Source organism: Lynx rufus, unplaced genomic scaffold (assembly GCF_022079265.1).
Source record: "Lynx rufus isolate CCGP_SWC_20201006 ecotype Redwood Valley unplaced genomic scaffold, mLynRuf1.p SCAF_4, whole genome shotgun sequence".
NCBI lineage: Eukaryota > Metazoa > Chordata > Mammalia > Carnivora > Felidae > Lynx > Lynx rufus.
The window spans coordinates 115,637,242-115,649,628 of NW_025814856.1; the positions used below are offsets into that span (position 1 = coordinate 115,637,242).

General features: G+C 44.1%; 1 protein-coding gene across 1 annotated transcript; it reads left to right on the forward strand.

Annotated features, from left to right (window-relative positions):
- Positions 1–2,544: 2,544 nt before the first annotated feature.
- IL6 (interleukin 6) lies at positions 2,545–7,798 on the forward strand. Its single transcript, XM_047097107.1, has 6 exons — positions 2,545–2,555; positions 3,599–3,657; positions 3,822–4,000; positions 5,098–5,211; positions 5,926–6,072; positions 7,516–7,798. Exons 1-6 carry the CDS (start codon positions 2,545–2,547, stop codon positions 7,681–7,683), a joined length of 678 nt encoding a protein of 225 aa, XP_046953063.1. The 3' UTR covers positions 7,684–7,798.
- The last annotated feature ends 4,589 nt before the right edge of the window (positions 7,799–12,387 follow it).

Consider the following 12,387-nt stretch of genomic DNA (forward strand, 5'->3'; position numbering starts at 1 on the left):
GACCCACCCACCCCCAATACCTGGAATAAAGAAGAGAGCACAATACCACATTTTAACCTATGAGATGTGGAGAACAGCTCTTCTCCTGAGAGCCTAAGACCAAATGGAAGTTACTTTGTCTCCCTCACCTTGAATGCATTGATGAACTCTCTGAACTGAACCCCAACAGCATGTAGGAAAGCAGTCATGGGCAGTAATTCTGAGGGGGCACAGACAGGACTAGCTTGCCTGGATAAGGTGGAAAAGGATGCAGAGCTACTTGGTTTCTCTTCTACTTGCCTATATGTTCCCATTTGTCCTATCTCTCTTGGTCTCAGCTGGCAGCTACTTTAAATCAGCAGTGGAGCAATGCAGCCACTGAGGTTATTAGTTAATAAATGCTGACAGCATGGCCTTTCCTGGTCATTTGTACATGTTAAAATATGATGCATGAGCTCTCCAAGTGGAAGATCCATTGAGATCCAAAGAAAGGAAGCTATCATGGTGGAGTTACAGATGTTGTGTTAATGTTGTGGAGCAAAAAAGAGCCCATCTCTCCCACAAGCAAATGCCAGCCCATGGCATTGACACTAATATAGATCCTAGAGGCTAACAATATGCAAAGTGGCAGGCAGCATCCTCCAACCCCTCCACACACATGCATTCTCACCTCCACACAACTTGCTCTTTCCTGGCTGCCAGAAGCACAAGATCTGATCTCCTCACCCTTGCAGGGTCTTCCCACTTTCCAGACTTTGAATAATGATGAGGGCCATGGACAGGGAAGGCTGAGGGCTTCTGTCATAAAAACACTTGGCAGCAAGCCTTGGAAATGGTGTAGGAGAAAAACACAGCTGGGCTCAATATTTAAATTGAGAGATCAGGTTTGGGGATCCTAATGTTCTCAAAAAAGAGGGGAAACCACTTTTTTTTCCTGCATTTTTCACTTTTGCCATAAGGCGTTTTCAACAAAATACAGAATGTCATTTCTTTGGAGGAAAAACGACTGGGAGACCAGCTGATCACTGGCACAGTAGCCTGGCTCATTCATAGCCTCCCTCACAGGCAGGACAGCATGGGCCGACAGAACTGGGCTGAAGGAGCTCTCCAACACAGAGATCCTGAGCCGCAGAATGTTACAAAGAGCACATGTTTTCGGCTTCCTTCCTATGTGCCAGGGATTTTTCACATGTCTTCTCCTTCAGTCTTCACAACAGCTGTATGGGAAGAACTGCTATTATCCCAGCTTTATCAGATGGACAAACAAGGGGACAGATCCTTCGGGTAACTTAGCCAAGGTCATACCACAAGTGGCAGAGTTGGGCTTTAAACCCATGCTGTACGACTCAAAAGTCTGTACTCTATGATATAGAGAACTGCCTGGGTGGCATCCACACAATGGGAAATTAAAGTGTGTGGATATTTGCATACAAATGTGTATGCGTGTGCGTGCAGTGTATAAACCAATCGTGTAAATACAGAGGTGAGTCCCTAGGTAGCCAAGAAAACCTCACCCAGATTAGGGTAACAGAGGATTTAGGTGAAAATACTGTGGGTCAGAAGCTACCTCTAAGGAGAGGAGTTGGAAAGGAAGGAGACTTACTTTTCCCTGTATGCCCTGATGTCCTGTTTGAACATTTTATCATGTATGTGTACTTCCTACTTTAAAAACTTTTAACTGAAAAGAAATACTGTATGTTGTCGTTGAGTCACTAGGTATTTGAAATCTACTGAGTCATATTTTCTAAAAGATAGATATATGAGAAAAAGCAATCCCATGCTACAGAGGCCTATTGCATGTATCACAGGGTGGGCAGGGGAGGTGGGTTCATTCATTGCAGAAGAGAGGACTCGGCTGGGGGTGTCTGAGTTGCTCAATACCCAAGAACAGTAAAAGCGAAAACATTCAACCAACCATCCTCTCCCATTTTCATTTTCGGACAACCCCCGCCCCCTACGGCCACAGGACCTGCCTCCATTTAGAAAGTCAGTGAAAGAATGAATGACCTCACTTTCCCCAACCAGGCGGGTCCTAAAGTGTTTTTCACAAAACAAAACTTGAGTAAATCAATTTATGTTTTAAATACTGTAGCAGAGGTCCTTGTTTTAGCAATCCTGATGAGATCTTTGCAAAGAAGCTGATTGTGATAACACTGTGTTTTGTAAATATTTCTTTCTTCTTCTTTTTTTTTTTTCTTTCTTTTTTTTTTTTTTTTTTTTTTTTTTTGGTGCTGTACAAGGGTCCTAGTTTCAACCTGGAGCCAATCTTCAGAGCTGCCTGGGTGTCTGGGAGACTAGTAAGGCAGCCTGGTCTAGAGTTCATTTGCATGAGACCAAGGACCCTCCTGCAAGAGACGTCATTATAAGGGCTGAGGGAACCTGTACAAGCTATACAAGCTCAACCCAGTAAGGTAGCCTGGGGCGCTGGAGGCAAAGCATGATTCAGAGCCTGAGAGCCCAAGTCTGTGTTAGGACATTTCTTCCCAGGTGGACTCAAAACCAGTCCTACGCAGGAGGGAGCGATGAACACAAGCTCTAGAAAATTTCACAAGGTCCTCCTTTGACATGTCAAAGAGGTGAGTAGTATTCTTGCCACTTCTGCTCTGAACCAAGTGGGCATTGCTAACTTGAGGGCTCCAGCAGAGACAATACCCACCTGGTCTCCTCAGGGCTCTCTCCCTGAGGAGCAGGATCACCCTCTGACCAGCAGTGGGGACAGCACTAGCAGCACAAGACAAACCCCTCGGCAGAGAGATCAAAGTGTTCACTGGGAGGGTCCCCAAGGGGCCACTAGGGAGAGAACAGGGCTGAGGCTGAGCTGGCTGAAGTGGGCTGGAAGAGGTGAGAAAGAAACTGGCAGATGCCACATCGTGGCACAGAGGAGTCATTTATGTGTGCACCTCACACCACGTCTGGTAACCCCTAGAGACAACTGCACGAGATTTGGGGGCAGTCAGGCAGTTCTGCAACAGCTGGTCACAGAGAAAGCCAGCAAAGAGAGGAAAGTCCTGCAGATGGCTCGCTGTTAGTAGCATCTTACTTGTAACCCCAAGCTAGTGGGCTATGGTGTGGTCTGAGGAAGCTCAGGTCAAAACGTCTTAGGTTTTTATGACTATGAATTAAATGGAATACTAAATCCTAGCCTGTTAATCTGGTAATGAGAGCATTTCTTAAATCATAGTCAGCCTTAGCTTTTTGCCCCCCCTCCTGTAAAACTTTGTGCATGACTTCAACTTTACTTTCCTTCTTAAGACATGCCAAAATGCTGAGTCACTAAAAAAGAAATAAATAAATAAATAAAATTAAAAAAATAAAAACAAAAAACAGAAAAGAAAGTAAAGGAAGAGTGATCCTGCCTCTTAGGCTAGCTTGGTATGACCTAAGCGGCACTTTCCGGCCCCCCCCCCCAGTTGTGATTCCTGTGATGCTAAAGGACGTCACATTGCACAATCTTAATAAGGTTTCCAATCAGCCCCACCCGCTCTGGCCCCACCCCCACCCTCCAACAGAGATTTATCAAATGTGGGATTTTCCCATGAGTCTCAATATTAGAGTCTCAAGCCCCAATAAATATAAGACTGGGGATGTCTGAGGCTCATTCTGCCCTCGAGCCCACCAGGAACGAAAGAGAGCTCCATCTGCCCTCCGGGACTCCAGCTATGACCTTCCTCTCCACAAGTAAGTGAAGGAAATCCCTAGCCCTGGAACTGCCTGGCAGCCTGGCCGGCTGAGGGAGGGGTGTGTGTCTGCTGGGAGGGCTGGCAGGCAGCCAACAGTCAGCAGCACAGCTCCCCCAGCTGTGCGGTCTGTTCACTGGCTGTTCTCCCTTCCCTCCGGTACAGGCGCCTTCAGTCCACTCGCCTTCTCCCTGGGGCTGCTCCTGGTGGTGGCTACTGCTTTCCCTACCCCGGGACCCCTGGGAGGAGATGCCACCTCAAATAGACTACCACTCACCTCTGCAGACAAAATGGAAGAACTCATTAAGTACATCCTCGGCAAAATCTCTGCACTGAAAAAGGAGGTGGGTAGGCTCAACTGAGGGTGATAAAGGGCCTGTGTGGGCATTCACCTCCTGGGCCCTGGATGTGGACAAGGGCTCCTGCACTGGGAGGTCTTTGCTGGGTTCTGGGGCAGTTTAGATTTCAGGCCAAAGAGGCAGACGTCTTCTGTATTTCTCTTCTGCTGCTGGTCTCAGGGAGTTCCTTTCCCTCCTGGAAAACACACTGGGGTTGAAATCCATGCCCGTTGGCCCATTCCCAGCTCCATACTTGGCATGGGCTGGGTGTCACTGCCTCTCAGGACTTCCTTTTCCCTAACCAAAAAATAATGTCTACCAATTTTCTTTGTCTCTCTTGCACTTTGGAAGCATTGGCAGAGTGCCACCTGAAATAAATGTTGAGCTTCTCACAAAAATCACAAAACTTTTAGGTTATGGAAGCTCAGTGGTTAGGGATTCCCCAGAGTCATTCCAGCATATAAGATGCATACTTTACAGCCCACCAAAGTGGCAAAATCATAAGTAGGTTAAAGCAGCTCCAAAGCTTTAAAGGTAAGGTAGTTTGGCTCTGTCTGGTAGAAAGGAAAGAGCACAGGAGGGGGTATTGGGAGTCCTGAACCAAATCTAGTTCTGGTTCTGCTGAACCAGTTTTGTGATCTTTGGCAAATTCCCTACCACCTCTGGGCCCCATTTGTAAAATTTTGGAATTGGACTAGATGATCTCAAAGGTCCTTCTAGCTGGAAAATTGGGGCTCAAATTACATTCACCCAATTTCATCAAAATTGCTATCATTTATTGACTACCTACTATGTGCCATGCACTTTATGTAAATAGTATGCCTCATCTTCACAAAAAACTTACAAAGGAGGAGTTTCATTATCCCCAATTTGGAGAGATAAGGACACCAAGACTCAGGATAGGCAACAAGTGTGAAGTCATAGGTGCCCAGAAATGAGCCCAAGTGTGCCCATCTTCACGAGACCTGGCTTGCCTGGATGCTGATGTGGTGTGACTTCATTCTCTTAGAGGACTTCCTGCCTGGGTAAAACATGAATCGGCCCTCTAGTGGTGTTTGTTTTGGGGGCACTTCTTTGACAACAGTTCTGGTATTCCTCCCCAGATGTGTGACAACTATAACAAATGTGAGGACAGCAAGGAGGCACTGGCAGAAAACAACCTAAATCTTCCGAAACTGGCAGAAAAAGATGGATGCTTCCAATCTGGGTTCAATCAGGTAGGAACACATCACATTCACTTTAACTATTCCTTAGTCAAAAGTTCTCCCTCTGATATGCAGTGTCTGTATGCATATAGACCAGGCAGACAACAAAGGGGATAAATGTAAAGAACATCATGTAAATTTCACAAGGAAGCCAACTTGAATCTCTCTGAAGGCAGCTTACTTTTGAATGCAATGGTTAGAGATAGCCCTTCTGTATTGGGATTTCTGCGGCCATCAAATGTTAGAAACCCCAGTAGGTTTAGCTAATCCATCCTGGGTAGAGTTGTCCTTCTCTTCGTTGCCTGCTGTTAGCAGGATCCCAGTCTGCCCTCTGTGTAGAGGTCGTTCTCTACACCCTCTTCCTTCCAGACAGTGGGATATCCTGCACTGACTTCTGATTATTCCATAAAAGGAGGTTCAGCCCAATATTGACAAGAACAGGAGTGCAGCCAGAAGGAAGAGTATTAAGGGGAGAATCAGAGAAAGACCCCTTTGCCACATTCCAGCATCTATCAGGTTTTGGGTAAAACTGATTAAGTAGTGTCTCTGTCCAGATATTTAAAATGGGGCAGCTGATGCTGTCTGATGTCTCAAAATACAATGCTAAAGGGTGTTTGAAGTTCCTTGGAGGAGCAGAGGGAGAAGTAGCTGAATTATAGCGATTTTAACTTTTTAAATTGATTATACCTTCCTAGCAATAGCTGATTTCCCCATCTTTTCTCTTAGGAGACCTGCCTGACAAGAATCACTACTGGTCTTCAGGAGTTTCAGATATACCTGAAATTCCTCCAGGACAAGTATGAGGGTGATAAGGAAAATGCCAAGTCTGTGTACACCAGTACTAACGTCCTGCTCCAGATGCTGAAGCGTAAGGTGAGCATTTCCTCATCCCCTCCCTTGGTGCGAGGAACACAGGCTCAAAGAAAGGAGCCTAGGGGCGCCTGGGTGGCGCAGTCGGTTAAGCGTCCGACTTCAGCCAGGTCACGATCTCGCGGTCCGTGAGTTCGAGCCCCGCGTCAGGCTCTGGGCTGATGGCTCAGAGCCTGGAGCCTGTTTCCGATTCTGTGTCTCCCTCTCTCTCTGCCCCTCCCCCGTTCATGCTCTGTCTCTCTCTGTCCCAAAAATAAATAAACGTTGAAAAAAAAAAAATTTAAAGAAAGGAGCCTAGACAACTTGGGAATGCAAAGCCAATTCAAAAGAGATGGCCACATGTAGAGGAAAGGATCTAAGGAAGATTTTCTGATAGTTGAAACTTTTTGTTTTTTCTTTTGGTTCTCTTCTGCAAAAGACATTAATAACTATATTTAAAACTGTTAAATGAGATTTTAACATCAACTTCTACTATAATGGCTTAAGATATAAGAAAAAAAATCTGTAGAGGCAGAAGGAAGCACCTCCAATCCTGCTCAGTGATCTATAATAACAAAGAACAGAGGGCATAAAAATTATTTTAATATTTTAATTATTGCCAACTGATATTCTTGTCACTGTGGTAGTTTCAACTCTTTCCCCTTACTTTTTGCTGGAAGAGTTAATGCAGAAAAATGTTTAAAGGCTAGAAGAGCAGGTACCAAAGGCCTTGGTCACTACCAGCTAGCCATTCAAATGCCACCTAATGGAGGCTTGATGGCACAGCATGTGGATGAGCCAAACAAAGTGCACTAGACAGAGAAGCAGGCACATGGGTGTTGATACTGCCACTGCCTTTTCTAGCTGTTTGCCTTAAACCGGCGCTTCTCCCACTTTAAAACACACACCAAATCCCCAGGAATCTTGTCACAGCACAGGGTCTGATCCAACAGGTCTGGGGGGAGAGCTGAGACTCGCATCTCTAACAAGTTCCAGGGGATGCCCATGCTGCCGTGCTCTAGAACCACACCTGGAGGTGTAAGCCCTCCCACAACTACTCAGCCTCATGTCAGTGGGTCTGTGGAAAGGTGCTTCCCAGTCCCCCTTACACCACAGACCAGTGGACCCTCAATAGATGGCAGATGGATGGGGCTTTGTGCCAGGCACTGTTTAGCATAAGGGAAGACAAGACACCATGGCTGCCCTCGAGATGCTCATGGTCTAATAGACATAGATTAGCAAAGTGGGGAGTAGGATTCAGTCGCCATGAAAGGGCTGCATGCAGGATGGGCTCAGGTGGGCTCAGGGGAGAGCCACCTCCCCCTACCTGGGCGAGCCAGGGCAGGCAGCCCCACCCAGTCTCCTTCACCCCGAATTTGAACGTCTTCCCACAGCACAGAGCATCCCGCCACTGCAAAGGATTTGTTCAATACTTAAATAGTTCTTTTTGCTTTCTTTTCCCTTCAGGGAAAGAATCAGGATGAGGTAACCATCTCTGTCCCAACCGTAGAAGTTGGCCTGCAGGCTAAGCTGCAGTCACAGGAAGAGTGGCTGAGGCACACAACAATTCACCTCACCCTGCGAAGGCTGGAGGACTTCCTTCAGTTCAGCCTCAGGGCTGTTCGGATAATGTAACCTGGGCATCTAAGATTGCTGTAGTTCACGGGCATTCCTTTCTCTGGTCAGAAACCTGTCCACTGGGCATGTAACTGATGTTGTTCTCTGTGAAGAACGAAAAGTATGAGCGTTAGGACACTATTTTAATTATTTTTAATTTATTGATATTTAAATATGTGATGTTGAGTTAATTTATATAAGGAGCAGATATTTATATTTTTTATGAAGTGCCACTTGAAATATTTTATGTATTCATTTTGAAAAAGATAACATAAAATGGCTACACAGCTGGAATATCCTCGACGTTTCAGAGCCAGATCATTGTTTGGAATGTGTAGGTTTACCTCAAATACGTGGCTAACTTATACATATTTTTAAAAGGAATATTTATATTGTATTTATATAATGTTTAAATTGTTTTTATACCAATAAACTGCTTTTTAAAAAAAATCCACAACTGAGCCTCTGTGTGTCCTGTGAAGCTGAATGGAAACAGGTTTCTGTCACCAGCACCACCACCACCCAAAAAGAGCTACAATCACCTGGAGAAAGATATAATGGAGAACCTACTGCATGTCAGGCATGCACTAAATGTGTTGCATCTGTGATATTTAATCCTAGCACGTGTACACTCTTTTATGGATGTGGGAGAGTAAGTGATTTCTCTAAGTCACCCAGCTGCAAGATAAGACTCAGGCTCAGATTTTAAATCCAGGTCTAATTCTCTCCAGGCCCCTTAGTCTTAACTTCCTAGGCAACAGTTTGAAAGATGTAGAAAATCCCAAGCCATGTTAATACAGGAAATACATTTAAAGATACAGTCAAAAGCCTTTGAAAGGGCATAACCATTGTATAAGATCTAGCAATGTGCACTTCTAAATAATGATTAGAAGCTCTGCCTCCCTCCTCTAGGTTCCTTAAACATTGCACGTACCTGTCTATCATAGCACCTATCACATTGTATGACATCTTAAAACTGATTGAGTTTTCTTTCCAGCCAGCCTTCTTTCCTCAAGAAGGTAGACTCTATTGTATTCATCTTGGCATTCTGAGCCAATGGCCCAGAAACTGAACATAGGAGGCCCCAATAAATATTTGTTAAATGAAGAAACCATACATAAATGATCAAATATAAGATATCTCAATTTGGGGGGACAGATACTGTTGGTCAGTGAGTGGAAAAACTACAAATACTGTCTTTATGTATCTTCATCTTCAAGAAAAATAGCAAGAGCTAGGCAGAAATATTCTAAGAACTTCTAGAGGAGGCAATGAATAATCAGTACATATATATCTATATCCATTTGCTTTCCCACCAACAATATTCTTTGCATGCTCTCTCTCCTCGCCCCCTTTGAGAGTGGTGATAAGAGAGGAAATCTGCACATAGCCCCTCTATCCTACCTTAACGCTATGTTGGGAGTTTAGTAAAGATTTCCCCTTTTCAGCCCCAGGAAGATGAAAGGTCTGCCTTCTAATAAAGCTTTTCCCACTCTAACTACCATAGACTTCTTCCTCCAGGGGAAGACTCCTGCTGAATAAGGGGAAGTCCACAGAGCCAAGAACTGAGAGAAGCCAAGCAAGAAAAGAGACACATATTCTGATTTCTAGAAACCAGTGGGTTTCCCAAAATGGGAGCCAAATCAAAGAACAAAGAGAAATGGCAGTTGAATGCATCCATTCTTCAAACAAAAATGTGTTGAGCATCATGTAGAAGTCAGGCAATGTTGCGGATGCTGAGGTGAGCAAGCTAGATGCAGCCCTAGCCTTCATGTGGTTTATACTATGGCATGGAAGACAGATATTGAGCAAAGAACGTAACTGTGATGAGGTTTACAAAAGAGAAATGTGAGGTCTGCTGAGAACCTATACAGGGGGCACCAATAGCAGGGGAACCTAAGCCTGGGGAGGGCAGTCATGGAGTCTTAACTGAGAGAGAGGTTTTGACTGAGATGTAAAAGATATGCAGTAATGAGTTAGTCAGCCCAAGAATGGTGGGAAGTACACTCCTGACAAAGGGAACAGCACGTGCAAAAATCTGAATCAACAAAGAGCACACTGTGATTAAGACACTGAGAATTACATTATGTCCAGTACAGAAAGAATAAGGAGGGTGTTTAAAAGGTTGGGAGTTGGCAGGGGTGGCGTAGGCTAGGGCCAGATCACTGACAGCATCAGAAGCCCTATGTGGTGAGAATGTGCTGACAGATTTTAAGTAGTAGGACATATAAGAGTTGTAGTATGGAGAATGGATAGAAAAGGGGCTGAAAGAGGATATTGGAGGAACATTATTAGTCCATGGAAGCGATGACAATACCCTGAATTAGGATGGTGGTAATGGCTAGAAAAGAGAAGGTGATGGCAGCCATTAGCAAAAGATAGCTAGGACCTAGTTCAGTAGGATTTGGCGATTGCTGACTGAGATTCAGGAATCCCAGAGACCACCAAGTCTTTGAGAGAGGAAAGAAGTAGGGATTAAATAGAAGAGTAAAACACAAAGGATTTTGTATTTGAGAGTTTTCACTTATTACTTTATTCAAATGCTCTCTGAGCATTTGCGATGTGCCAGATTCTCTGCTAGGCCCTGGGGATATAATGGTGAATAAAACAGACTAGGTCTTTGTTCTCAAGAAGCTTACGAACTAGAGAAAGCAGTTCAAAGAAATAACTGCTGTATGCTACTGTTATGAGTTGAGTTGTGTCCCCTAAAAAGATATGTTGAGGTCCTAACCCCCAGTACCTGTGATTGTGAGCTTACTTGGAAATAAGATCTTTGCAGATGTAATCAAGATAAGATGAGGTCATTAGGGTGGGCCTTACAAGAAGAGAAGAGACACAGGGGAGAAGTCCATGTAAGGAGGGAAGCAGGTTTGGAGAGGTGAATCGGCAAACCAAGGATTGCCGAAATCAGCAGAAGGCAGGAAAAGACAAGGATCCTCCCCTAGAGCCTTCAGAAAGAGCATGGCCCTGCTCACACCTTGATTTCAGACATCTGGCCTCCAGAACTGTGAAAGAATAAATTCCTGTTGTTTTAAGCCACCCGGTGTGTGGTAATTTGTTATAGGAACCCTATGAAACTAACACAGCTACCAGGGGCAGCACACAGTAGGAGAGCCTCAAGTGTTCAGGAAAGGCATTCCAGAAGAAAATGGCATTTAAGGGGCGCCTGGGTGGCTTGGTCGGTTAAGCATCCGACTTCAGCTCAGGTCATGATCTCACGGTCCGTGGGTTCGAGCCCCGCGTCGGGCTCTGTGCTGACAGCTCAGAGCCTGGAGCCTGTTTCAGATTCTGTGTCTCCCTCTCTCTCTGCCCCTCCCCTGTTCATGCTCTGTCTCTCTCTGTCTCAAAAATAAATAAACGTTAAAAAAAAATTAAAAAAAAAAAAAAAGAAAATGGCATTTAAGCTTATATTAAAAGAATGTACAAGATTCAGCCAGTGGGAGAGGCACAGGAGGTGTTCCAAGTGGTGACCTCAGCATGGGCAAAGGTTTGGAGGCAGGAAAGAGCATGTTGGAGAAACTGAAGGAGTCCTACTAAACAGCTGAAGTACAAAGAGGGAATTAACAGAAATGAAGCTGAAGCAGCAGGTCTGTTATGAAAGAGCACAGAGGATGAATTAAATAAAATCATCAATACAACATAAAAGTAAAGAGCAACTTTCTTGGAAAGACTTTTTGATTTGGGGGTTTCTTTTGTGTATTTGCTTCTGTTTTTTAAATGTTGAGGGATTTTTCAGTTTCTTCTGGTGTCATGGGGTAAGGAGATTGGGATGTAGAAGTAGCATCGAATAGTCTAGAAAAGATCCAGTTTTCTGTAGCACATTCCAGCAACAGGGAAGACAGTACTATGGAGGTGAGAGGCAAAAAAATAATAAATAATAAAAAATAAAAATAAGAGAGAAGAGGATAAGGAGCACCTTGTGGCAGATGTGACTTAGGAATTTCAGACACTGTGATGTCTAGTATTGAATTTTCTGTTATCTTCTCCCTCACTCATAAAGGTTCTATGAGTTTTATTTACCAACATAAAGCAGATCTATGGTAGCCTTGTTCTAGCCCATCTCTGAAGAAAGCAAGGATGTTCATGTCCACCTTTGGGGGAAAATGGACAATGGAAGGTTGAAAATACAAGAAGATTCAAAGAAGTGATAACAGAGAAACCCAAAGTAAGAGTTCAAAGCAAGAAGTGACAGACAACGATCAGGACATGTAAGACCCCACCAAGAAAATCAAGAATAAAAAAAGATTAATAGTAAAAATTTTAAAAGAAAAAGAAGTCAAGAATACTCAGGAAAATTTGGGACAAGTCTACATTTCCTATAGTCAGCTTGGAATGGGGATACTGGCTATTATATTTGGATGCTAAAGGAAAGGATTATCTCCAAATGCTAGGTAGGGGCTAGGAGACACTTAGATTACACTATGAAAATGACCCCAAAATCTGCAACAGAGAAAGTTGACAGAGGACAGCAGTCCAGATTCCACCCCTAATAAAACTTCCAAGTTTCTGGCGGATTAAGAATAGAAAGGAAGAGATAAAACAACCCACATGCTCTAAGAATAAATTAAAAATGGTAATAGTAATATAAGTGTCATTGAGCACTTACCATGTGCCAAGCATGGTTCAATGTATGTATTATTTCTGAGACACATGTATTAGCCAAAGGAGCAGGGAGTCTAAGCAACTTGTATAAAGTCACAAAGTGTGCAAATTCCATAGGTG

Bases quoted from the DNA above. Each gene is read 5' to 3' on its own strand.
- IL6 (XM_047097107.1), top strand. The intron at 3,658-3,821 runs GTAAGTGAAGGA...CCTCCGGTACAG, and splicing joins TATGACCTTCCTCTCCACAA to GCGCCTTCAGTCCACTCGCC. The intron at 5,212-5,925 runs GTAGGAACACAT...CTTTTCTCTTAG, and splicing joins TCCAATCTGGGTTCAATCAG to GAGACCTGCCTGACAAGAAT.